This window comes from Papio anubis, chromosome 3 (assembly GCF_008728515.1).
Source record: "Papio anubis isolate 15944 chromosome 3, Panubis1.0, whole genome shotgun sequence".
Classification (NCBI taxonomy): Eukaryota; Metazoa; Chordata; class Mammalia; order Primates; family Cercopithecidae; genus Papio; species Papio anubis.
Window position 1 is genome coordinate 86306379 of NC_044978.1, and position 27417 is coordinate 86333795.

General features: G+C 40.7%; 1 protein-coding gene and 1 pseudogene across 3 annotated transcripts in view; one reads left to right on the forward strand and one right to left on the reverse strand.

Annotated features, from left to right (window-relative positions):
• The first annotated feature begins 5368 nt into the window (after positions 1-5368).
• MANBA (mannosidase beta) overlaps positions 5369-27417 on the forward strand; it is a 136853-nt gene continuing 114804 nt past the window's right edge. The window contains exon 1 of one of the 3 annotated variants that reach the window (XM_003899023.3): positions 5369-5669. In XM_003899023.3, coding sequence (XP_003899072.1) covers positions 5493-5669 — 177 coding nt within the window. In that variant the 5' untranslated portion in view covers positions 5369-5492. Of the gene's footprint in view, positions 6061-27417 lie in introns of all 3 variants that reach the window. The other 2 variants (XM_021938670.2, XM_031664402.1) reach the window with 2 other exon arrangements.
• LOC103884528 lies at positions 13476-14719 on the reverse strand (annotated as a pseudogene).

Below are 27417 nucleotides of genomic sequence, written 5' to 3' on the forward strand. Positions count from 1 at the left end.
CAAGGGCATTCCAAAGTTAACCTGAAAAGCTAGTTCAGGTCTTAATGGAAGTGGGGGTCAGACATGCCTCATTATACCCTTCTTCCTTTGGAATTCAGGCATACCTGCCAGCATTAACATTAAAACAGAGACCTTAAGACTCATAGAAGACTCTTTAAGTCTGATAAGAAACATTCCTTTCTATTGATTCTGTCTGCATAATGAGAACCTTGGTCTCCACAACCCCTTATCTTAAGCCAGACATTCCCCTTTATTAATTATAGGTTTTTAGACAATAACTTAACTCCTTCAACCAATTTCCAATGAACAAAATTCCTGAATCCATCTATGACCTGGAAGCCCCCACTTCAAATTTTCTTACCTTTCTGGACCAAACCAATGTACGTCTTACATGTATTGATTGATGTCTTATGTCTCCCCAAAATAAATAAAACCAAGCTGTGTAGCCTTGGGCAACCCTGGTCATGTGCTCTCTGGGCTGTGTCTCAGGCCATTGGTCATTTATATTTGGTTCAGAATAAATCTCTTCGAATATTTACAGAGTTTGACTCTTTTCATTGACAATATCTTTTGTAGTTGTCCCCCAGTTCTTGGATACTCTGTTCATTTTTTTTTCCATACATTTTTCTCTGCTTTTCGATTTTGAAAGTTTCTGTTGACATACCCTCAAGCTCAGAGATTCTTTCCTCAGCCGTGTTCCATCTACTATTAAGCCATTCTTCATTTCTGTTATGGTGCTTTTCATCACTAGCATTTTTTATTCTTTTTTAGAATTTCCATGTCTCCGCTTGCATTACCCATCTGTTTTTGTATGTTGTGTAAATTTTTCATTAAAGTCCTCAGCATATTAATCATAGTTATTTTAAATTCCTGGACTGATAATTCCAACATTCCCCCCATATCTGAGTTTGGTTTTGGCATTTGCTTTGTCTTTCCAAGTTGTATCTTTGGCTTTGTAAATTTTTGTTGAAAGCCATACATGAGATCCTGGGTGAAACTGCCGTAAATAGGCCTTCAGTGATGTGTTGGAAAGGCGTTGGGAGAGGGAAAATGGTCTATTGTCCTCTGATTAGGGGTCTCAGTCATCTAGTGAGCCCAGTCCCCTGGACTGTGAACTTCACAGTGTTTCTCAGCTATGTTTCACCCCATGAGATGGGGCAGAATGTCTATAGAGGGCTGGAGTTGGGTATTTTCCTTCCCCCAGGCTGGCGAGGCTCTGATAAAACCCCAGTTGGTTCAGCTCTGGTAAAATTGTTTCTTTTGAGAATGGGTCTTGTTAAGAAGCACAGAATCTCTAGCACATTCAGAATAGTTACTTTCCTCCTCCCTTGCAGGAAACATGAGAGGATTTTTCTTCAGTCTTCACTAAGAGCTTTGTAGAGCTCCTGGAGGAAAACTTACAAAAGTACAGCCGCTCGCCTAAGACTGGGTCCCCTTGGAGTTTTTAACGCTCAAATTCGTGCATATTGGTCCTCCAGTAATTTGTCAATTATAGTACAGGTCTTCCTACTCCGTACTGGTTCCCACTGAGATTTCAGCTATGGGACAATGGTTGGGGGGTAGTGTGTGGTCTAGTCAGGTAAGCTGTGATTGCCTGTATCTATCTGTCTACATCTCTAATTTTGGGGGCAGTAGTTTGCCCTGTGACCTCACTTCTTTGACTCAGCCAAGAAGAGTTGTCTATTTTCAATTTGTGCAGCTTTTTACTTGTTTTTAGGATAGAGTGATGACTTCCAAGGTCCTTATATGCCAGGCCAGAAACTGGAAATCTATTATTGTTTTGACCCATGCATTATTTTGTGTGCGTGTATGTGTGTGTGTGTGTGTGTGTGTGTGTGTGTGTGTGTATATAAACATTCCGAATAAGTGGGTTTGGTTTATCCTTTTTCATTTCTTATTTCTAATTTTATTACATTACAGTAAGAGAATGCTGCTTTCCATGCTAGCAATGTTTTGGAATTTGTTGATATTTTCTCTGTGGCTCTGTATGTTGTCAATTTTTTTCAGTGTTGTGTATGACCTAAAACAGAATGTATCAGGTGCAGTGAGTTCTTTATGCCATTAGGTAAAAACGCTTTAATTGTATGGTTCATAACTCAAGCTCTGTAGTCCACAACCTGATCACTATTCCTCATCCTCACCCCTCGATGACCCAGTAACATTGACAATGATATTAAAATACAAATTTTCTTTCTCCATTTCAGTCACTGAGAGCTAACTTTCCTTCTGTCACCAGAAACGTTACAATGTAACAAACAGGCAAACTTCTCATGAATTTTAAACACAGTTTAAACACAGTTCAATTTAAAATTTTAGTCTCATATCCAACTCAAACATTTATTTCCCCCATCCATCTAGTTCAGAATTAACCTGTGGCTGGTGGACAGCGGTGGAGAAGGCGGGAGGTTTCCTTTTACAACCCTCCCCTCTCTCCAATGCTTCCGGGCCTCCCTTCCTTCTCAGGTTGGTTGTAATGCCTAATGAGGGATGGTATAGGTTCTTCTTTGGAGACTTCTCCAGGGAAATACTCTACTGCACAGTTTGCTGACGTAGGCCATGTGTCCTGTAGTTGACTTCTTGGACTCTCTTGGGGAGAGTCCCATTATACTGGCTTAAGCCTGGTTACTTCCTACGGTGTCCTCTTGGTTTATAGGAAAGTCACACATATGCATCCTTGACACACCAAATTCTAGTGGTATACATAGTTCCCACTACCTTCTCTCTTTGTTCTAACATTTGGGGCTTCAAACTCTGGAGAAGTATGTCAAACCTTTGGGCAGGATACTTATGTCCTATTATCCCCAGTCCTGGGGTTTAATCAGACACTAAGAGTCTAAAGGAAAATGTCCACTCCACATCTCATTATTCTTTCATTTTCTTTCCCTTATTATAACTTCTGTAATATATCATGGGATGGGAATATCCTTGGCCATGGTGTTCTAATGAGTTTACCGATTTTATATATTTAGATATGAAGGAAGTGTTGTCATATAGCAAAGGACCTAACTACCTCCATTGGCCTGTTGTGACAGGATACCGACCCTATACATCATTTAACCACTGTAGGCATTATTTATCTTTTTAAACCAGGGAACTATCACTTGTTCTAAATAATTCAAGCTTTGGGAAGCATCAAATGAAATGATCAAAATGAAATCTGTTTATACAGTGTAAGTTAAAGATATCCACAACTATTTTAAACATTGCATTTGGTATCATGACTCTCTAAATAAGGTTTATTCTTCCAGAAAATCATGGACAAAAATTATCCTATAAGAAAATGAAAACATCATGTCATCTGTGCCAATTCCAATTTTAGGAAGAGTACTTATTAGGGCTTTGATTATTCTTTGATGTTCTCTGTTGTCAAAGTGAAGTAACCTAAATGATGTTATGCTTACATCCTGGAATGAAAGGAGGAATGAGAATCTTCTATTATTGTTTTTCTAAAAATTATATTTCTTATTTCTTAATACAACAGAATATATCCATATATAGCATCAAGGATGAATTTTCCTCTGATTTGGCTTAATGAAATATCTGACAGTTATGAAAAAATTCCTGTGCTGCTCTTGTTGCCATAAACCTTGTGTTATCAGTGTTGCACAGACCATGGCTAGCCATTTAATGCCATGAATTATGGCATATAATTTGAATGGAGAGCTTTGTTCCTATCAAAGGTAAAAATGCTTCTGGAGTGAGTGAGGAAGACTTTGAAGCAGTGAGTGAGAGAGTTTCCCCTGTAATATCATTGGGCTCTGACAGCAGGACCTTGAAGAGGACGGTTCTAATCCTGTCTGCCACTATGTGACAGGCAAGTCCCCGATCTCCTTTTTTCCTTTTTTCTTTTTTTTTTCAATCTCTCTCTACAGCCCAGGCTGGAGTGCGGTGGCACCATCTCGGCTTCCTGCAACCTCTGCCTCCTGGGTTTAAGAGATTCTCCTGCCTCAATTTCCCGAGCAGCTGCAACTACAGGCACGTGCCACCACACGCCCAGCTAATTTTTGTGTTTTTAATAGAGACAGGGTTTCACCATGTTGGCCAGGCTGGTCTCGAACTCCTGAGCTCAAGTGATCCACCCGCCTCGGCCTCCCAGAAGTGCTGGGATTACAGACGTGAGCCACGGGGACTGGCCCCGATCTCTTTGAACTCGGTTCCCTCATCTGTAAGCCAGCGGCTTGGGCTGAATAATCCATATGTCCTTTAAGCCAAGATATTCAGGGCTTGTAAATAATGCTGACTTTGCAAAGTAAGATATTGTCCGGTGCCTGCAGAATCAGGCAATTCCAAGGCCATTATAAGGCAAAACAAAGCTCAGATTTGATGAGAGAAAATTTCTTTTCAAGGACTTCTTCCGAAGCATAAATATAAGGCAGATAACGTCAACACAGGAGAAAGGCAGTCTATGCAATGTAAAATTCCCTCTTAACTTCTGGGATCACTGTTACGTCCTATTGAACGAATGGGACTCAGGTAAGCCATTTGACTACAACACCCGAAATAAGTCCTTGGTATTTCTTGGGTACCCTGGCATTGTTAGGGACGATCACGTATGTTAACTCATTTTATACTTAAAGCAACTTGAAAACTTCAAGAAACGGAGATGGAGATTTTGCGGCTTGCCCAAGTCCCACAGCTAGTGAGTGCAGAGGATTTTAAACTCAGTTGCGCGCCTAGGGCAGGTTCCAGAACCTCAGAAACCTCCGTGGGGCTTTATGAAACATAAGGACGTAGGCCGCTAGTAACAATAGCTAACGTGAGTGCCTTCCGTGGGCCAGGCTCCATGCTGCATGCTGCATGCTACATGCTGTAGTCTCATTTTCTTGGTTAGCCCTCGGAACAACCTTGTGACTGCTAGGTACTGCTAGGTACTGTGAGGTACTGCTAGTACTTGTTTACTCTTTGAAGGGAGGGGTAGGCTCTGAGACCCGCGAGCTGAGCTGCAGGGAGGTGAGGGTTACGCTACCAGGTAGATGAGGGTCTGTGTAAATTTGGGGGAAGGGAAGTGTGGGTTGTCTCCCAGTTTCGGTTCTCTGAAGGAGAGAGGGGCCTCTCCAGCTGTGGTCTCCACGTACAGTCGGTCTCTGATCTCCCGAGGCTTTGTGCCACTTCGCGTCCAGGGATCTTTATGTCCCAATTACTGTGCAAGGTTCTTGCCTCCAGTTCTATGTACTGAGGCGGCGGGAAGGAGCACTGAAGGAGGGCTCAGATCGCAATGCCCCCCAGCCTGTAGCTATTCTCGGGGGCTGCAGCTACCGCAGCCGCGACGCCGGACTTCCACCGGGTGCAGGCGCAGGCTCCTAGTTCTCCTGCAGCCCGCGGCGGCGCCGGGAGAGCGCTCAGCAGACCTGGGGGCGGGGCCGGGGCGGGGGCGGGGCCGGGGCGGGGACCTAAAGCCTCCGCTCCTTCCGAGTGGGTGAGTGGGTTCCCTGCCGGTCTCTTGCAGCGCTGCCTTTCTATCCTTCCACATCTCTGTGGCGCGGCCTCCCAAGATGCGCCTCCACCTGCTCCTGCTGCTCGCGCTGTGCGGTACAGGGACCACCGCTGCGGCGCTTAGCTACAGCTTGCGGGGAAACTGGAGCATCTGCAATGGGAACGGCTCGCTGGAGCTGCCCGGCGCGGTCCCCGGCTGCGTGCACAGCGCCTTGTTCCAGCAGGGCCTGATCCAGGTACGGCATGCGGCCGACCCGTAGCGAGCCTGCGCCCGCCTTCCTCTGGTGCTGAGAGGGGCCCAGGAACCGCCTGGCAGCCCCCAGCTGTGGGCCATTCTTGTCGGTTTGGCAGTAACTTCCCCTTTGCATCTTGTGATCTGCTGGGGGAAATGCCCAGGCTATGGGGTACGGGCTTGACGGATGAGCGACGGACCCATGTTGGGACATCAGTAACTCTGGAAAGCGGAAGTTTAGATAGAGGAACAGTATTGCTACTAGCAGTTTATTTACCGCAGTCGTTCTCGACTGAAGCGTGTATACAAAGGGCATGTTGTCACTGACAAGCATAAGGTCGGGAATTACTGTCTTTACTATCTGCACGCTAAAGAGGACAACAGCGTTTTGCTAAGTAAGTGTTAACTCTATTGAGTAATGTCTCGGTTTTTTATTTTCGCTTTTAAGCGTCAGGGAGTCAGATTTGGGATTGATGCAGCACAGACGCTGTGGAGAATGACCTGCAAGAGTAAAGTTGGGTTTGTCAGTGCTAGTGTGGCTAATAATGGGTAAATAATTTCTAAAGCTAACTTGGTGATGAACGAAGGTGCTGTTTCCTCTCAGGGCGTGTGTGTGTGTGTGTGTGTGTGTGTGTGTATCTCAATGGAGTCTCCAATTTACAGATTACTTGTGGGGGACGTTTTCCTGTTTGGCTGCCTGTGCGCATAGGTTTGCAAACTGACTTCCATCCTCCAACTGCTTTTGCTGTTCCCTCTTGCACAGCGTTGCCACGTGTTGCCTTTACATGGGGCAAGATGTGCTTGTAATTGATCTACTTGTGGGATGCATACATTGTCCAATCCTCATAACAACTCTATATAGTAAGTGTTCATATCTGAATTTTATGGATAATATGGAATTATGGAGCACAGAGAAATTAGGAAGGTGACCAATATCATACAGCAACTAAATGGAAAGAAATGGAATTCTAACCCAGGTCAACTCCCTAGCCTGGTCTCTATACTATGTGGTATGCTTACTTTGGTTTTTTGAAAAATCATGTTTTTGAAGCACTGTGGTTGACTTTCAGGAGCACCATTCTAAGTTTATTTCCATGACAAGGTGGTCACCTGCGGTTATGCAAAATTTCTGACCTGGTACTTAGTCGTTTTTTTTGTTTGTTTGTTTTTTCCTGAGATGTGTATCAGAAAGGAGGTGAATGTTGTAAATGACATTGACCATTGTCCAATGTATTTTTATAGCAAATCATTCCCAAACTTTAGTATTTTATTTTTAGTTGACAAACTACTTGTGATATAGAACACAGTTGACCACAGTATACTCTGAGTCTTCACTTATATCTGCTTTGAGAATGCCTCTGTTCATTTTGTAGGGTTCCTCTTTGCCTCATTTTACTGAAATAATTAAGCCAATGGGTGCTGGTATATTGACTCAAGCCGGTTATTCCAGAGCATTGGGAGGCCAAGGTGGGAGGATCTGTTGAGTCCAGGAGTTCCAAGACCAGCGTGGCCAACATAGAAAGAGTCTATGAGGCTGAGGTGGTAAAATTTCTTGAGGCCAAGAGTTCAAGACCAGCATGGCCAACATAGAGAGATTCTATCTCTACCAAAATAAATAAATAAGTAAATAAATAAAATTAAGCCAATGGGAAATATAGAGTAAGTCAGTAAGTCAGTAAGTCAGATTATTGTGCTGTATTACAGAGCTAAGAAACAATGTTTGGTTATTACAGATACTTCATGAAAATGAATTTGTTCATAGTATGAAATAACTTCCTCATAGGAACAATTTGAAGAGATTTCTTAAATCTCTTCATAAATTCTTAGAAAAACCTTGAGGTTTCAGTCAGGTGGATATGGGTCTCAAATGGCAGTGGGATGAGAAATGAGAAGGCTTTTGGGGCTTAAGAAACACAAGGCCTATTGAAAATAATCATCAGGCTGGGCACAGTGGCTCATGCCTGTAATCCCAGCACTTTGCGAGGCAGAGGTAGGTGGAGTTTAAGACCAGTCTGGGCAATCTGGTGAGACCCTGTCTCTATAAAAAAATTAAAAAATTAACTGGGCGTGGTGGCATGCACCTGTGGTCCTAGCTACTAGGGAGGCTGAGGTGGGAGGATTGCTTGAGCCCAGGAGGTTGAGGCTGCAGTGAGCCGTGATCTGTACTCCAACCTGGGCAACAGAGTGACACCCTGTCTCAAAAAAATAAAAAAAAAAAAATAATAATCGTCAACATCAGATCAGTATTGTTATTTGGTAATGTGAGACTGTTATCCCACCTGCTTTATTGTAACATCCCTTTATGGTGTTGACGTCAAGAAATAGTCTACGGTTTATAGTAGACAGTGGGTCAAATATTGTGTTTGTATAAGAACTTGAAACATATATTGGTGATATTATTCCTTTATTTATTTATTCACCTAGTTAATTATCTCATATTTATTTCATACCTCTGATGTGGCAGGCAGTATTCTAAGTACCTGAAATCGAGTGGTAAAGAAAGCAAAGTCCTTTCCCAAATGGACATTCTAGTGGAGGAGATAGACATATACCAAATTCATAAATAATGTTATGGCAGGTGACGCATTGAAGAAAAATTGAGCAGGTTAAAGGAAGAGACAGTGAAGGCTGGTTGGAAAGCATTGCTATTTTTTAAAAAGTGATTCAAGATAGGTATTTTGATGAGGTGACTTTTAAACAAAAAGACCTATTTGAAAAGGTCACTTTTAAGGAGAAGTGCATTTCCAGCAAAGAGGAAAAACATGGGAGTGGGGAAGAGAGAGGCCCTGAGGCAGGAATGAGCTTGACAAGTTTCAGGAATAGTCAGCAGGCCAGTGTGGCTGGAGACCTGTGAACCAAAGGGAAAGAGAGGAGTTCAAAGTCTAGGGCAGATCATGAAGGGCTGTGAGCCATAGGAAGCACTTTGGCTTTTATTCTCCATGTGATGGGAAGTTATTGTGGGCTTTGAGCTTAGAGTAGCATGATTAGATTTGCCTTTTTCAAGGTCACTCTGTTGTGTGAAGGCTAAAGTGCAGGAGAGTGGAAGCCTGAAGACCAACCAGGGGACTATTGCAGGTGTGTGGGCAAGAGATGACTTCTGGCTTGGACCAGCATGGTGGCAGTGAAATGGTGAGAATGGTTGTGAGAACACGTTTTAAATGTCGAAACAACAGGATTCCTTCAGTTGAATTTGTAAATGGATTGGGAGAGAGAAGGGGGAGGTGCAGGAATATACCAGGATTTTTTGTCTGAGCTGGTTAAACGAAATTTGTATTTAGTGAGAGATTCTGTGGCTAGTCTTGGCTATTTCATAGGTCACTTTCTTGGTTTTCTGTGCAGAATCTAAACCTTTGGTTTCTTAGACAGACTTTTGGGTTCTCTGTGAAAAGTTACTGCTTCAGCCTGCTATTATTATTATTATTATTTTTTGAGATGGAGTTTCGCTCTTGTTGCCCAGGCTGGAATACAATGACACGATCTCGGCTCACCACAACCTCTGCCTCCTGGGTTCAAGCGATTCTCCTGCCTCAGTCTCCCAAGTAGCTGGGATTACAGGCATACGCCACCACGCCTGGCTAATTTTGTACTTCTAGTAGAGACGAGGCTTCTCCATGTTGGTCAGGCTGGTCTTGAACTCCCGACCTCAAATGATCCACCTGCTTCTTCCTCCCAAAGTGCTGCGATTACAGGCATGAGCCACCGTGCCCAGCCCTCAGCCTGCTATTATGCCACACAGTATAATAGGCGTTAGGAATAAAAAAAGAAATTGAGAGTGAGACTACAGTTCTTATTTTGTGGGAGGCCACATTTAGTGAGGCAGAAAACTAATTAATTTCCATATGATACGTTAAGTGCATAGATAAAGGGACCCTTGTTAGGAATGTTCTGAGCTTTTCTGTGGAACTTCTCACTGGTGTAAGTTTTGAAGCAGCTTCTTCTTCTTCTTTTTTTTTTTTTAGATAGTCTCTGTATGCCAACATTAAAATACATAGATAAGTAAGAAGGAGGTTGGAAACATCACTTCCAGAGATAACCACTATTTTTTTTTTTGACAGCTGTTCATGTGGCTAATGCCCCCAACAGTTTTATTTATTTATTTATTTTTATTTTTTATTTTTTCCCTTTTTTAAAAATTATACTTTAAGTTCTAGGGTACATGTGCACAACGTGCAGGTTTGTTACATATGTATACATGTGCCACGTTGGTGTGCTGCACCCGTTAACTCATCATTTACATTAGGTGTATCTCCTAATGCTATCCCTCCCTGCTTCCCCCCACCTCATGACAGGCCCTGGTATGTGATATTTCCCACCCTGTGTCCAAGTGTTCTCATTGTTCAATTCCCACCTATGAGTGAGAACATGGCAGTGTTTGGTTTTCTGTCCTTGCGATAGTTTGCTGAGAATTATGGTTTTCAGCTGCATCCATGTCCCGACAAAGGACATGAACTCATCCTTTTTTATGGCTGCATAGTATTCCATGGTGTACATGTGCCACATTTTCTTAATCCAGTCTGTCGTTGATGGACATTTGGGTTAGTTCCAAGTCTTTACTATTGTGAATAGTGCCACAATCAACCTACGTGTGCATGTGTCTTTACAGCAGCATGATTAATAATCCTTTGGGTATATACCCAGTATGGAATGGCTGGGTCAAATGGTATTTCTAGTTCTAGATCCTTGAGGAATTGCCACACTCTCTTCCACAATGGTTGAACTAGTTTACAATCCCACCAGCAGTGTAAAAGTGTTCCTGTTTCTCCACATCCTCTCCAGCACCTGTTGTTTCCTGACTTTTTAATGATTGCCATTCTAACTGGTGTGAGATGGTATCTCATTGTGGTTTTGATTTGCATTTCTCTGATGACCAGTGATGATCATGACCATCTTTTCATGTGTCTGTTGTCTGCATAAATGTCTTCTTTTGAGAAGTGTCTGTTCATATCCTTTGCCCACTTTTTGATGGGGTTGTTTGTTTTTTCTTGTAAATTTGCTTGAGTTCTTTGTAGGTTCTGGATATTAGCCCTCTGTCAGATGAGTAGATTGCAAAAATTTTCTCCCATTCTGTAGGTTGCCTGTTCACTCTGATGGTAGTTTCTTTTGTTGTGCAGAAGCTCTTTAATTTAATTAGATCCCATTTGTCAATTCTGGCTTTTGTTGCCATTGCTTTTGGTGTTTTAGTCATGAAGTCCTTGCCCATGCCTATGTCCTGAATGGTAGTACCTAGGTTTTCTTCTATGGTTTTTATGGTTTTAGATCTAACATTTAAGTCTTTAATCCATCTTGAATTAATTTTTGCATAAGGTGTAAGGAAGGGATCCAGTTTCCGCTTTCTACATATGGCTAGCCAATTTTCCCAGCACCATTTATTAAACAGGGAATCCTTTCTCCATTTCTTGTTTTTGTCAGGTTTGTCAAAGATCAGATGGTTGTAGATGTGTGGTATTATTTCTGAGGGCTCTGTTCTGTTCCACTGGTCTATGTTTTGGTACCAGTACCATGCTGTTTTGGTTACTGTAACCTTGTAGTATAGTTTGAAGTCAGGTAGCATGATGCCTCTAGCTTTGTTCTTTCTGCTTAGGATTGTCTTGGCAATGTGGGCTCTTTTTTGTTTCCATATGAACTTTAAAGCAGTTTTTTTCCAATTCTGTGAAGAAAGTCATGGGTAGCTTGATGGGGATGGCATTGAATCTATAAATTACCTTGGGCAATATGGCCATTTTCACAATATTGATTCTTCCTATCCACAAGCGTGGAATGTTCTTCCATTTGTTTGTATCCTCTTTTATTTCATTGAGCAGGATAACCACTATTAAAATAAAAAAAAAATTCAGTGTATCCATTCTAATTTTTTAAATGCATACACATTTATAAGTATTTAAATATACAACTTAACAACTCTTTCACATTTAATATTTTGTGATGCTCTTACCTGCAGTAAACAGGTTTCTATAAACCATGTTTAGTGGCTCTTTTAAAATTCTGTTATATACACTTACCATCACTTATAATCTATTACTTATTATTGGATAGTTAAATCTGACTCCATTTTTTTTCTATTTTTTTGATGAGGGTCCTTTTAACTAAATTTTACTGTACGTCTTTATTTTCTTATACAAATATTTAAAAGTTAAAGAGCTGATTCATAGGATATGTACTTTTTTTTGTCATTTAGTATGTGCTTCTAAGTTGCTTTTCATAAACATTGTACCAGTTGTACACTGCCACCATTATTTTATCAGAGTGCTTGTCTTAGGTGCTAGATTTCAATATTATTTAAGAAACAAATCAAAATCAATTTATTTTTTAGTAAGGTCAAATGTATATGTTTATTTCATGTGTTTATTGGTGATGTGGGCATTTCTAATTCATCTTCTTTATCTGTTTTTCTTTTGGCTATTTATCTTTAATGGCAATTTTTTTTTTTTTGAGATAGAGTCTCACTCTGTCACCCAGGTTGGAGTGAAGTGGCATCATCTTCCTCACTGCATTCTCTGCCTCCCAGGTTCAAGCGATTCTCATGGTCTCACTGTGTTGGTCAAGCTGGTCTTGAACTCCTGAGCTCAGGCAATCTGCCCACCTCAGCGTCCCAAAGTGCTGGGATTACAGGTGTGAGCCACCATGGCTGGCCTCTTTAATACAGATTTATAAGGCCCCTTTGTTATATATTTTCAAAAATTCAAATTCAAAATAAATCCCCAAATGTCCCATTTATTAATGAAGTATTTTGTCATATGTATGTTGTAAAGCTATGTATGTTGAAATCTTTTGTTTTTCTTTTATGGTTGTTTCTGTCTTTGGTAGTTTGCTTAAAAATAATTCCTCTCAGCTATCTTTATGGTTCCTGTATTTAAAATTTTGATTCATTTGAAGTTTCTTCCAAATAGTTAATTGGTTGCCTATAACTCATTATTTGAACAATTTCTCTCTTGTCCACTGACATATTACTTTTATCATGCACTAAATTCCCATATACTGATATAATATTGTTATTCCTTCTCTTTTAATCTTTAAAAAGGTTAAAAGATTTAAATTCTTTTAAAAATATGTATTTATTTAATGTTCATTGGATAAAAGAAATACAGAAAATATAAAGAAGGAAGAAAAGCCAATAAAACACATAATATAAAGCAGATATAAAAGTCTTTACCACTGTAAAATTACTAGTGTTTATCTTTCCACATTGTTTTCTAAGTGTATATAGACAAATATAATAACATAAAAATGAAATCATCACCTAAGGTGGTTTTGTTAGCTACTTTAACATTTAAAACATATCATGAATATATTTGTCTGTGTCTGTAAATATAGATCCAGAATTATTTCAAATAGCTTCATAGACCCCATTATAAAGATGTGTTCTTATTCAAAGTCTACACTTAAAAATAAAAATTATAAGTATGTAAATATACACATATACCAAAAAGTGGTAGGCATCAGATGCTTAGTACTTTTTCTGTAAATTTTATTATTACCTTATATTCTTCACATGCAATTGGGACAAATGGCCAGAGAAAGATATATTTTAGATGTGTAAATTTATTAACTATAAACTATAAGAGTACATCATACTAGCCATACATGTGATTAACAAGCTAGTCACAATCATTCTTTTCATTTTATAAACACAAACTATTGTATTATAAATACAAAATAAGAAAAAGATAGTTAAATGTTAGCTGTTATGAAGAGTGAAAACATTATATAAACTTCAAATGGTTGCTTTCTGCATCTGCATCAATGTAATTTCATGATTTTCTACCAATTTCATTTGTATAAAGAATCTCTATGATCAATTTATCATTCACTTTCATGTCCCCATATGGAAAGTGGTAGGTGAATATCTGTAGGAATACAATTTATTGTCTGCTTGTCCACTGAAAAGTAGCCCTATGTCCCTATCCAGTCTACACTACGAACTTTGTCTTCATGAGCAGCCAGATCATGCAACTTCTTGTATCCCACAACTTGACAATGGTATCTAAAGATCCTGAAATCAGCTGCTGTTCATGGGTAGGAGACCATTTTACTAATGTCACCCAACCTGTATGTGAAGTTAGGGACAGTGACATCAAAGAATGGTCTTTAGTTCAGGGATCCCACAGTCTGGTATGCCTATCTGTGCTTCCAGATGCTAACCGCTTACAAAGTTGGAGAATGGGAAATACAATTAAGCACTTTATTTCCTGTCAGAGTTTGACTTCAGACTGTCAGACTTAACATCCTACACTCTAATTGTATGGTCCCAAGATGCACTGCAGATTTCTTCAGCATCTGACCACAGAACTGAGGAAATTGCTTCCTTGTGACCAGAGAGGGTCACTATGGGAGTCCTAACTGCTCTGTGTTCTCTGTCGATTTGTGGATTCCTCCATTTCGTCTTCTTCTTCTGTAGGGACTGTAGACCAGATCTTTAGCATCTTATCCCAGGAGCCACTACAAAATTTAGTTCCTGAGTTATCAACAGCTATAGACTCTCACTTCCAGCATGACCTCGGCAGCACGGTCGGGCTTTCACTTTGTTTGTCTCTGTTCCACTCCCATAAGAGAATAGTCGGATCCATAGAGGCACTCAAACATAAGCAAGACAAACTGTCTTTTTTTTTTTTTTGCCCAGGCCACATCCTTTACAACATCCGTATGTCCCACAATTGTCATTATTGACTTTCCTTCCAAGGACTGGATTTGAGAGGTCTTATCATAAGAACCAGTCAAGATCCATTCCTCTGCCCCTTTAACTGAAATGATCCAGTCATCATGGAACATGCATTGCTCTGGCTGGGGTGCTGTGTACTTCACGTATTCTATTTTCACAACTACTTCTGATGACATGTTCTCCAGTTCCGTGTGTTTGATCAAGGACATTCGCAGAAACTGGCCCTTAATAAGGAAATACAACTCCATATGTTTGTGGAACTCATTTTTGTCCTTTAGTAATTTATTGATGGTGTTACTAAGGTCAGCAAATTCAGAGGTGGCAGGGACTGAGAAGGAAACATCATCTACGGCATATTTCTTGTTATCGGTGTAGAAGTGTGTTTGGAGCTTAGCCATGGCAAGGAGTACACACAAGGCTTTTGGGTTAGTAGACAGAGAATGGGAGCTCCTGTCTCTTAACTACAAAGAAGCCACTCAAAATTAGACTGCACAGGTAAGCGAGAAGCTGCACTCTAAGCCTGGACTCTGCTTTTTCTGCTTGGGTCTCCTCCACCCACAGTCATTCTTTCTAAGGAGTCATGAGTCTGTCTATGGAGTCTCCAATCTGCAGGTTATCACTCATAAGTACATTCTAACAAGGTATGTGCATCAGTGTACATTATAGTTTTATATTCTTTAAGTAGCAAATAAGCAGTTTCTATGTGAATTTTGTTAAACTTTTGGTGAATTTCAAACAAATAGTTAAATACAGATACTTGCAAAATGAAATTTCATGTATCCATCACCTGGCTTCAACATGATCAATTCATGGCTAATTTTGTTTCATCTCTATCCACTGTGCCATCCCTTATTATTATTATTATTTTTATTTTATACATATATTTTTTGAGATAGGGTATTACTCTGTCACCCAGGCTGAATTGCAGTGGCGTGGTCATGGCTCACTGCAGGCTTCACCTCCTGGACTCAGGCGATCCTCCTGCCTCAGCCTCCCAAGTAGCTAGGATTACAGGTTCACACCACCATACCCAGCTAATTTGTTTCTTTTTTGTAGAGACAGGGTCTCCCTATGTTGCACAGGATAGTCTCAAACTCCCGGGCTCAAGCAATATTCCCACCTCAGCCTCCCAAAGTATAGGGATTATAGGTGTGAGCTGCTGCTCCTGGCCCCCTTAGTATTATAAAGTAATCCCAGTTATCACATTATTTCATCCACAAACATTTCAGTATGGGTCTCTAAAAGATAAGGACTTCCTTTTTCTTCAACGTAACCACAATACCATTATGACTTGTGAAATATTTTTGATGTGTTTCAGAGAAGAAAGTCCCATTATTATAATCCAAAATGACTAAACATACATTTTTTCTTAAAACAGAAGGTTTTCCGGTTGTTATACTACCTTCCACAGAGATCTTAAGACTTGTAAGAATGAAATATTTGCTTTAATACTGGGAATGATAGAAAATATTTTTAAATTAAAAAAGAAAAAATAATGAAATGTTTGGCTTTAGTGATCATTTTGTGATGTGAAATGATCTCAAAAGCTTTTTAGGAAATGACCCTTTAAAGATATGTATGTCTTCTTCTAAAAATTTGACTGACTTAAAGTAAAATTAAAAAAAAAAAAAAGGTTGACTGCATCTATCAAGTGTGACATTAAGGAGATAAAATAGCTAATGACTCTGCATTTGAAATTTAATTTAAACAGAAATAGTTGTCAATTAATAACGTTGTTCAATTTCTGGGGAGAGAAAAGTCCAAGGTTTTTAAGCCCTCATTTGGAAAAAAATGGTTTAAAAAATCCTGATCCTTAAACCTGGACATAGGCTTTTTTGTTTGATGCCACATGAGGTGCATTTAGGGTATGGGAGGATTTGCTTTGTATGGCCCCGAACTGAAAATCAAAGGACTACCTGAGAGCTGAATTTTTAGGAAAGCATTGGCTGGTCCTTATCGTATATAAGTATAAATATATGTAATCAGCCTATACAATTCATTTTCATGTAGCATTTATTTTATGTCTTCCACGTGTGGTGCACTTTTCTTGGCCCTTTCACGTGCACGTGTTCATGTAATTTCCACAACAACCTTCTGGAAAAGGTATAATAATTCACATTGACTGAGGCTCAGAGAAGTTATTGCCTAAGATTATGCACCTAATGGATGATGGAGCAAGGATTCAAACACCGATGTTCTTTTCACCATTGCATGCTGCCTATTGGCAGAAACACTAAATAGTAAACAAATGGAACAGTTATTATTTTAATTCAAATGTGTCTGATGAAAATAGAGACATGAGTACAGTATACTTTTGTTCAAAATATACCACTAAAATCACCCCATTTGCTAAAAGCTCTCAAAAAATGTAAACATTTTCTCAGGGTTAATTCACATATCACTTCTTTCTGTGTTCTCCATCTCTTGGAATTCTCTTCGTTTCAACCATCCCTTCTGTACCACAATTGCTGAAATGCTTGTGTCTAACCACCACATCTCACCTGATTTCCAGCTAGAAATTCTGTTCAACTCTCCAACCTCAGTGTCTTCATGGCATGTGAAACTCCATATATCCAAATATTTCTTCTCTCAATTCTCTCAACCCTTACTTTCTCTTATTTTACCTATTTACAATAAAAGCATAAGTATTTTCTCAGTAAACTAAGCCTAGGATCTTGGATCCGTTTTTTTTTTTTTTTCCCTCACGTCTGTTGTTAGGTACTGGATCTTTTAAGTCCAATCTATAGTGTCTTATAACCATTCCTTACCATTTCTACCACTATCAACCTAGCTCATTGTTTTCTTTTTTTAAAAAAGAGATAAATTAATTTTAATGACATTTAGAAATAGGTAAAGCATATAAATACTAAACGGTTTTTGTTGTTGTTGTTGTTTTTAGATGGAATCTTGCTCTGTCACCTAGGCTGGAGTGCAATGGCACTATCTCGGCTCACTGCAACCTCTGCTTCCCGGGTTCAAGTGATTCTCCTGCCTCAGCCTCCCGAGTAGCTGGGATTACAGGCACCCACCACCACCTAGCTAATTTTTGTATTTTTAGTAGAGATGGTATTTAGCCATGTTGGCCAGGCTGGTCTCGAACTCCTGACCTCGTGATCCGCCCACCTTGGCCTCCCAAAATGTTGGGATTACAGGCATAAGCCACCTTGCCTGGCCACTAGTAAACAGTTTTAAAGGTAGGCTATGTTATGAAAAGCATCCCTGTCTTCTAGGTCTCCAGTTCCCTTCTATAGAAACAACCACGATTAACCAGTTTCTTGTGTATTCTTCCATCTATATTATAAACATATACAGACAGATAATCATATATAGATTTATATATTTTCCCCCCACAGATGATTGCATTCTATATATATATATATATATATAGTTTTATATTGACTTTTTTCTTTAACTTAATATATCTTAGGTATCATTTCAGATCAGTACATGTAATAGAAATGATAGCTATCATTTATTAAGTGCACACTATGTGCCAAGAACTGTTCTAAGCACTTTTCATAATTATCTCGTGCACTCCTTGTACTGATCCTGTGAGGCATGTAGGTATAGTTACTATCTCCGTTGTAGAACTGAGAAAACAGATGTACAGAGATGTTTTATGAGCTTCACAAAGACTCACAGGTATTAGGATTAAGCTCAAACCCATGCAGAAAATATTTCACCAACTGCCTCTTCCACCTGTCAGCTACAGTCACCTCCTGGCTCTGTCTCAGAGGCAGTGGAACCATGTAGCTGCCCAGCCTCACTCCCTGAGCAAGTGTGATCTCCTCCTCTGACTCTTCCTATCAGCTAGGAATCTGTCTCCAGACATTTATTCTAACCTTTCATGAGTTCCAGTGCTGGGAACCCCACCGCTACGCTTTAGTCAGGTGTCACTTGTCTCTGTGTCTCCTTAAAAACCTTGCATAACGCCTGGCACTTATAGTGGGCCAAGCAAATGGTTTGTCTTGTTTTCCCTTTTAAATTGTAGTCTCTTTGGTCAGAAAATAAGGACTCTCCTTAAATTGCAACTTTTTTCACTTAGAGCTGTGTTAGATGGGAAACAATATTTACTAACTTAAGGGTTTTAGAAAAATATAATGTTAAGGTTGACCAAAACATGTTGCCGGACTCGTGGGCTGGAGATCTCTTGTACCTGTGTACCCTTTGAAGTAAGAGTCATAGCTGAAGATCCTATTTGACAGAGGAGAAACTGAAGTTTGGAGAATATAGCTTCTGAATGAAACACTGTGATGGTTAATACTGAGTGTCAACTTGATTGGATTAAAAGATACAAAGTACTGATCCTGGGTGTGTCTGTGAGGGTATTGTCAAAGGAGATTAACATTTGACTCAGTGGACTGGGAAAGGCAGACCCACCTTTATTCTGGGTGGGCACCATCTAATCAACTGCCAACAGAGCCAGAATAAAAAGCAGACAGAAGAACGTGAAAAGACTAGAGTGACTTAACCTCCCAGTCTCTATCTTTCTCCGTGCTGGATGCTTCCTACCCTCAAACATCAGACTCCAAGTGCTTCAGCTTTGGGAATTGGACTGGCTTCCTTGCTCCTCAGCTTCCAGATGGCCTATTATGGGACCTTGTGATCATGTGAGTTAATACTCCTTAGTAGACTCCCCTTTATATATATATCTATCTATCCTATTCGTTCTGTCCCTCTAGAGAACCCTGACTAATACAGATTTTGGTACCAGGGGTGGTTCTAGAGGAACAGAATATTAAGGATGGAGTTCTTTTATTGATTTTGGGGTTTCTGGAGTTGACTGCTTAATTTGATTAGACCAAAAAATGCTAAGGATTCTGTATCTTTTTTTTTTTTTTTTTTTGAGATGGAGTCTCGCTCTCTCACCCAGGCTGGAGTGCAGTGGCGCAATCTCTGCTCACTGTAAGCTCTGCCTCCTGGGTTCATGCCATTCTCCTGCTTCAGCCTCCTGAGTAGCTGGGACTACAGGCACCCGCCACCATGCCTGGCTAATTTTTTGTATTTTTAGTAGAGGCGGAGTTTCACCATGTTAGCCAAGAGAGTCTCAATCTCCTGACCTCGTGATCTGCCCGCCTTGGCCTCCCAAACTGCTGGGATTACAGATGTGAGCTACCGCGTCTGGCCTAAGGACTCTATTTCTAAAAGTATGGAGAACACCAATAGTCCTTGGCATGAACTGTTTAGAGAGTTATGCAAAATAAATGCATTTGATACTCCTGATTCACTGCTTGTGAGAGGCAAGGAGTTTAGTGACTCTAAACATAATACCTTTGACCATATGTGGAGAGCCAAGGAACATAATAAAACTGGTTGCTTGCTCCTACGTTCACTGGACAAAGTGATGAAAGAAAAATGATGAGCTCAGGGATTATAACTCCCAGCTTCAGAAGCAGTACTGAGCTTCACCCCTGCTAGATTGCCCTGAGTGAGAGTCTTATCTCCTATAGAGAAAGAGCTGAAACTGTGGAAAAATGGACACAAGCTCTTATCATGTGAGTGGCTGACCTGCCATGAAAGGTGCATGCACAGCCTTTCCAGGTGTCTACTGTTAAAGTGAGGGCATTGATTGGAAAAGAATGGGACCCTGCAACTTGGACTGGGGATGTGTAGGGGGCCTGATGAAGCTGGGGACGCTGAGCTTGTAAACTCTGATGAACCTTTTTTGCCAGAAGAAACAGCTTCTTCATCTCCAGTAGTGGCAACATCCCCTCCCTAACCCATGCTGCCATCAACCTTTCCACCTTTGTCTGAGGAGATAAACCCTGCACTGCTTGAGGCAACAGTGATGGCCTCCTCTGAGGCAGTTGCCAGGCAAAATAATGTTGATTCTCCTCAAGAGCCACCCCCAACACCCCGGTTTAGTCTAGACCTATACCTAGACTAAAGTCCCAGTGGACCCCTAGAGGTGAGGTTCAGAGTGACCCATGAGGAGGTGTGCTACACTAGAAAAGGACTGCTTGAGTTTTCTAATTTATATAAGCAGAAATCTGGAGAACGGGCACAGAAATGGATATTAAGGGTGTGAGATAATGGTGGAAGGAACACAGAGTTGGATCAGGCTGGATTTATTGATTTGAACCCACTAAATAGAGATTCTGCTTTTAATGTTGCAGCTGTGGGAGTTAAAAAAGTTTTAATGGTTCTAATAGTTTATTTGCTTGGTTAGCTGAAATATGGATAAAAAATGGCCCACTGTGAGCAAGCTAGAAATGCCTGATCTCTCTCAGTTTGATGCAGAGGAAGGGATCCAAAGGTTTAGGGAGATTGGATGCTGGAGTGGATTGGTCTCTTTAGACCTACCCATCCCAGCTGGGAGGGTTCAGAAGATATACCCTTGACAAATGCTTTGCGAAATAGATTTTTGCCGGCAGCAACTGCATCTCTGAAGAGTCCTGTAATTGCTCCTCTGTGTATGTCAGATCTAACAGTGGGAATCGCAGTCACTCAACTACAAAATTTATAGGCCCAGAACCCCTTGAATGAAGGGGAGGCTGGGTCTCCTTGAAAAGGACCCCACTATGCTAGTGACTGTTTATACTGTTAATATTTCTCCCATCCTTCCCCAAGGAGACCCCCAGCCTATTACCAGGGTAACTGCATTGAAGAAAGGGAAATGATCAGACATTTTAGGGACTACTGGACACTGGCTCTGAGCTGACATTGATACTAAGGGACCCAAAATGTCATTGTGGTCCTCCAGTTGAAGTAGAGGCTTATGGAGATCAGGTAATTAATGGAGTTTTAGCTCAGGTCTGACTTATAGTGGGTCCAGTGGGTCCCTGGATTCATCGTGTGGTCATTTCCCAGTGCCAGAATGCATAATTGGCATAGACATGCTTAGCAGCTAGCAGAACCTCCACATTGGCTCCCTGACTTATAGGGTGAGGGTTATTATGATGGGAAAGGCCAGATGGTAGCCCTTAGAGCTGCCCCACCTAGAAAAATAGTAAATCAAAAACAATATCGCATCCCTGGAGGGATTGCAAAGATTAGTGCCACCATCAAGGACTTGAAAGTCTCAAGGGTGGTGATTCCCATCACATCCATGTTTAACTTTCCTATTTGGCCTATGCAGAGGACAGAAGGATCTTGGAGAATGACAGTGGATTGTTATAAACTTAACCAAGTGGGGACTCCAATTGCAGCTGCTGTACTATAAGTGGTTTCATTGCTTGAGCAAATTAACACATCTCCTGGCACCTGGTATGCAGTCATTGATTTGGCAAATGGCTTTTTCTCCATTCCTGTCCATAAGGCCCACCAGAAGCAATTTGCCTTCAGCTAGCAAGGCCAGCAATATATCTTTGCTGTCCTACCTCAGGGATATATCAACTCTCTGGCTTTATGTCATAATCTTGTTTGAAGAGACTTTGATCACTTTCACTTCCACAAGGTATCACACTGGTCCATTATGCTGGACCAGTGTGCTGATTGGATCCAGTGAGCAAGAAGTAGCAAACGTACTGGACTTGGTGAGACATTTGTGTGCCAGAGGATGGGAAATAAATCCAACTAAAATTCAGGGAACTTCTACCTCAGTAAAATTTTTAGGGATCCAGTGGTGTGGGGCCTATTGAGATATTGCTTCTAAGGTGAAGGATAAGTTGCTGCATTTGTCCGCTTCTACAACTAAGAAAGAGGCACAATGCCCTGTGGGCCTATTTGGATTTTGGAGGCAACACATTCTGCATGTGGTTGTGTTATTCTGACCCATTTATCAGGTGACTCAAAAGGCTGCCAGTTTTGAGAGGGGTCCAGAACAGAAGAAGGTTCTGCAACAGGTCCAGGCTGCTGTGTAAGCTGCTCTGTCACTTGGGCTATATGACCTAACAGATCCAATGGTGCTTGAGGTTCAGTGGCAGATAGAGATGATATTTGGAGCCTCTGGGAGGCCCTCATAGTTGAATCATAGCAGAGGCTGCTAGGATTTTGGATCAAGGCTCTGCCATCTTCTGCAGATAACTACTCTCCTTTTGAGAGAGAGCTCTTAGCCTGTTACTGGGCTTTGGTGGAAACCGAACCTTTGACTATGGGTCATCAAGTCACTATGCGACCTGAACTGCCTATCATGAAGTGGGTGCTTTCTGACCCATCTAGCCATAGAGTGGGTTGTGCACAGCAGCATTCCCTCATCAAATGGAAGTGGTATATACATGATTGGGCTCAAGCAGGTCCTGAAGGCACAATTAAGTTACATGAGAAAGTGGCTCGAAGGCAGAAGTGGCTCACTCCTGCCACCCTGTCTTTTCTCCCCCAGCCTGCACCAGTGGCCTCATGGGGAGTTCCCTATGATCAGTTGACAGAGGAAGAGAAGACTAGGGCCTGTTTCATAGATGGTTCTGCATGATATGGAGGCACCACCTGAAAGTGGACAGCTGCAACACTACAGCCCCTTTCTAGGACATCGCTGAAGGACAGCGGTGAAGGGAAGTCTTCCCAGTGGGCGGGACTTCGAGCAGTGCACCTGGTTGTGCACTTTACATGGAAGGAAAAATGGCCAGATGTGCAGCTATATGTTGATTCATGGGCTATAGCCAATGGTTTGGCTGGGTGATCAGTGACTTGGAAGAAGCATGATTGGAAAATTGTGACAAAATTTGGGGAAGAGGTATGTGGATGGACCTCTCTGAATGGTCAAGAACTATGAAGATATTTGTATCCCATGTAAGTGCTCACCAACGGGTGACCTTGGCAGAGGAGGATTTTAATACTCAACTGAATAGGATGACTCATTCTGTGGATACCACTCAACCTCTTTCCCCAGCCATCCCTGTCATCACCCAATGGGCCCATGAACAAAGTGGCCATGGTGGCAGGGATGGAGGTTATGCTTGGGCTCAGCAACATGGATTTCCACTCAGCAAGGCTGACCTGGCTATGGCCACTGCTGAGTGTCCAATTTGCCAGCAGCAGAGACCGACACTGAGCCCGTGATATGGCACCATTCCTGGGGGTGATCAGCCAGCTACCTGGTGGCAGGTTGATTATGTTGAACCACTTCCATCATGGAAAGGGCAGAGGTTTGTTCTCACTGGAATGGACTCTTACTCTGGATATGGGTTTGCGTATCCTGCACGCAATGCTTCTGCCAAGACTACCATTCATGGACTCACAGAATGCCTTATCCACCATCGCGGTAATCCACACAGCATTGCCTCTGACCAAGGCCCTCACTTTACAACGAAAGAAGTGTGGCAGTGGGCTTGTGCTCATGGAATTCACTGGTCTTACCATGTTTCCTATCATCCTGAAGCAGCTGGATTGATAGAATGGTGGAATGGCCTTCTGTCGTCACAATTACAATGCCAACTAGGTGACGATACTTTTCAGGGCTGCGGCAAAGTTCTCCAGAAGACCACGTATGCTCTGAATCAGAATTCGATATATGGTACTGTTTCTCCCATAGGCAAGATTCATAGGTCCAGGAATCAAGGGGTGGAAGTGGAAGTGGAACCACTCACCATCACCCCTAGTGATCCACTAGCAAAATTTTATTTCTGTTCCCGCAACATTACATTCTGCTGGTCTAGAAGTCTCAGTTCCAGAGGGAGAAATGCTGCCACCAGGAGGCACAATGATTCCATTAAACTAGAAGTTAAGATTACCACCTGAACACTTCGGGCTCCTCCTACGTTTAAGTCAACAGGATAAGAAGGGAGTTACAGTGTTGGCTAGGGTTATTGACCCAGACTATCAAGACAAAATCAGTCTACTACTCCACAGTGGAGATAAGGAAGAGTATGCATGGAATACAGGAGATCCCTTGGGGTGTCTCATTGTATTATCATGCCCTGAGATTAAGGTCAATGAGAAACTACAACAGCCCAATCTGGGCAGGACTACAAATGGCCCAGACCCTTCAGGAATGAAGGTTTGGGTCACTTTACCAGGAAAAAAACTGTGACCTGCTGAGGTGCTGTTTGGTAACATGAAGTTCTTCAGTGGTTATTTCTGAGATTTTGTTGCACCCATCACCCAAGCAGTATACAGTGCACCCAGTATGTAGTCTTTTATCCCTCACCCTCTTCCCATCCTTACCTGCCAGTCTCCAGAGTCCACTATATCATTCTTAAGCCTTTTGCATCCTGATAGCTTAGCTCTTACTTATAAGTGAGAACATACAATACTTGGCTTTCCATTCCTGAGTTACTTCACTTAGAATAGTGGTCTCCAACTCCACTTTATTTTGTTCCTTTTTATGGCTGAGTAGTATTCCGTATTATGTATAACATATACCACATATAACACAATTTTTGCAATTGCAAGTTGTGCTGCTATAAACATGTGTATCCAAGTGTCTTTTTTATATTATCACTGCTTTTCCTCTGAGTAGGTACCCAATAGTGGGATTGCTGGATCAATGGTAGTTCTACATTTAGTTCTTTAAGGAATCTCCTTAACTGTTTTCCTTAGTTGTACTAGTTTACATTCCATCCAGCAGTGTAAAAGTGTTCCTTTTTTTAACCACATCTGTGCCCACATCTGGTTTTTTTTTTTTTTTTTTTTTGATTTTTTAATTATGGCCATTCTTGCAGGATAAAGGGATATCTCATTGTGGTTTTGATTTCCATTTCCCTGATAGTTAGTGATGTTAAACATTTTTTTATTTTTCTGCTACTTGTGTATCTATCTACTTTTGAGAATTGTCTATTCATGTCCTTAGCCCACTTTTTGATGGGATTATTTGATTTTTCTTGCTAATTTATTGGAGTTCCTTGTAGATTCTGGGTATTAGTCCTTTGTTGGATGCATAGTTTGTGAAGATTTTCTCCCACTCTGTGTGTTGTCTGTTTACTCTGCTGATTATTTCTTTTGCTGCGCAGAAGCTTTTTAGGTTAGTTAGGTTCCATCTATTTATCTTTGTTTTTGTTGCATTTGCTTTTGGGTTCTTAGTCATGAAGTCTTTTCCTAAACCAGTGTCTAGAAGAGTTTTTCTGATGTTATCTTCTATTTTTTTTTAAATGGTTTCAGGTTTTAGATTTAAGACTTTGATCTATCGAGTTGATATTTATATAAGGTGAGAGATGAGGATCCAGTTTCATTCTTCTGCATGTGTCTTGCCAATTATCCCAGCATCATTTGTTGAATAGGGTGTCCTTTCCTTACTTTATCTTTTGGTTTCCTTTGTCAAAGATCAGTTGGCTGTAAGTATTTGGCTTTATTTCTGGGTTCTCTATTCTGTTCCACTGGTCTATGTGCCTGGTTTTATACTTGTAGCATGCTGTTTTTGTGACTATATCCTTACAGTAGAGTTTGAAGTCAGGTAATGTGATGCCTCAGGATTTATTCTTTTTGTGTAGTCTTTCTTTGGCTATGTGGGCTCTTTTTGAGTTTTATATGAATTTTAGGTTTGCTTTTGTGAGTTCTGTGAATGATGATGGTATTTTGATGGGACTTGTACTGAATTTATAGATTGCTTATGACAGTATGGTCATTTTCACAATATTGATTTTATTCATTCATGAGCATGGGATGTGTTTCCATTTGTTAGTGTTATCTATGACTTCTTTCAGCAGTGTTTTGTAGTTTTCCTTGTAGAGGTCTTTCATGTCCTTGGTTAGGTATATTCCTAAGTATTTTATTTTATTTTTTTGCAGCTATTGTAAAACGGGTTGAGTTCTTGATTTGATTCTCAGCTTGGTCGCTGTTGGTGTGTAGGAGTGCTATTGATTTGTGTACATTGATTTGGTATTCCAAAACTTTCCTGAATTTATTTATCAGGTAAGGAACTCTTTGGATGAGTCTTTAGGGTTTTCTATATATATGATCATATCATCAGTGAACAGCAACAATTTTACTTCCTCTTTACTGATTTGGATGCCCTTTATTTCTGTCTGTTGTCTGATTGCTCTGGCCAGGTCTTCCAGTACTATGTCAAAGAGAAGTGGTGAAAGTGGGCATCCTTGTCTTGTTCCAGTTCTCGGGGAATACTTTCAACTTTTCCCTGGTCAGTACAATGTTGGCTGTCGGTTTGTTGCAGATGACTTTTATTTCCTTAAGGTATGTCCCTTCTATGCCAATTTTGCTGAGGATGTTAATCATAAAGGATGCTGGACTTTCTCAAATACTTTTTCTGCATTTGTTGAGTTGATCATATGATTTTTGTTTTTAATTCTTTTTTTATGTGGATGTATCACATTTATTGACTTGCATATGTACCTGCCTCCCTGGTATGAAACCCATTTGATCATGGTGTACTATCTTTTTGGTATCCTGTTGGATTTGGTTAGCTAGTGTTTTGTTGAGGCTCTTTGCAGCTATGCTCATCAGGGATATTGGTCTGTAGTTTTTGTTTGTTATGTCCTTTTCTCATTTTGGTATATGCTAATACTGGCTTCATATAATTATTTAGGGAGAATTCCCTCTTTCTCTATTTTTTGGAGTATTTTCAGTAGGATTGGTACCAATCTTTCTTTGAACATCTGATAGAATTCAACTGTGAATCCATTTGGTCCTGGACTTTTTTTTTGGTCAGCAGTTTTTAAATTACTGTTTCAACCTCACTACTTGTTATTGGTCTGCTCAGAGTTTCTATTTCTTCCTGTTTCAATCTGGAAAGATTGTATATTTCCAGGTGTTTATCCATTTCCTCTAGATTTTCTAGTATGTGCACATAAAGATGTTCATAGTAGCCTTGAATGATCTTTTGTATTTCTGTGGTATCAATTGTAATATCTCCCATTTCATTTTTAATTGAGCTTATTTGGATCTTCTCTCTTCTTGATTAATCTCACTAGTGGTCTATCAATTTCGTTTATCTTTTCACAAAACTAGTTTTTGTTTCATTTATCTTTTTTCCTTCCCTTGTTCAGTTCTGTTGTTGAAACTCTCCAGTGTATTTTGCATTTCTCTAAGTATGTCTTTCATTTTCAGAAGTTGTGATTGTTTTTTCTTTGTGATATCTGTTTCTCTGGAGACCTTTTCATTAATATCCTGCATTGTTTTTTAAATTTCTTTAAGTTGGTTTTCACCTTTCTCTGGTGCCTGCTTGAGTAGCCCGATAATCAACCTTCTGAATTGTTTATTTGGCAGTTCAGAGATTTCTTCTTTGTTCGATCCATTGCTGGAGAGCTAGTGTGATCTTTTGGGGGTG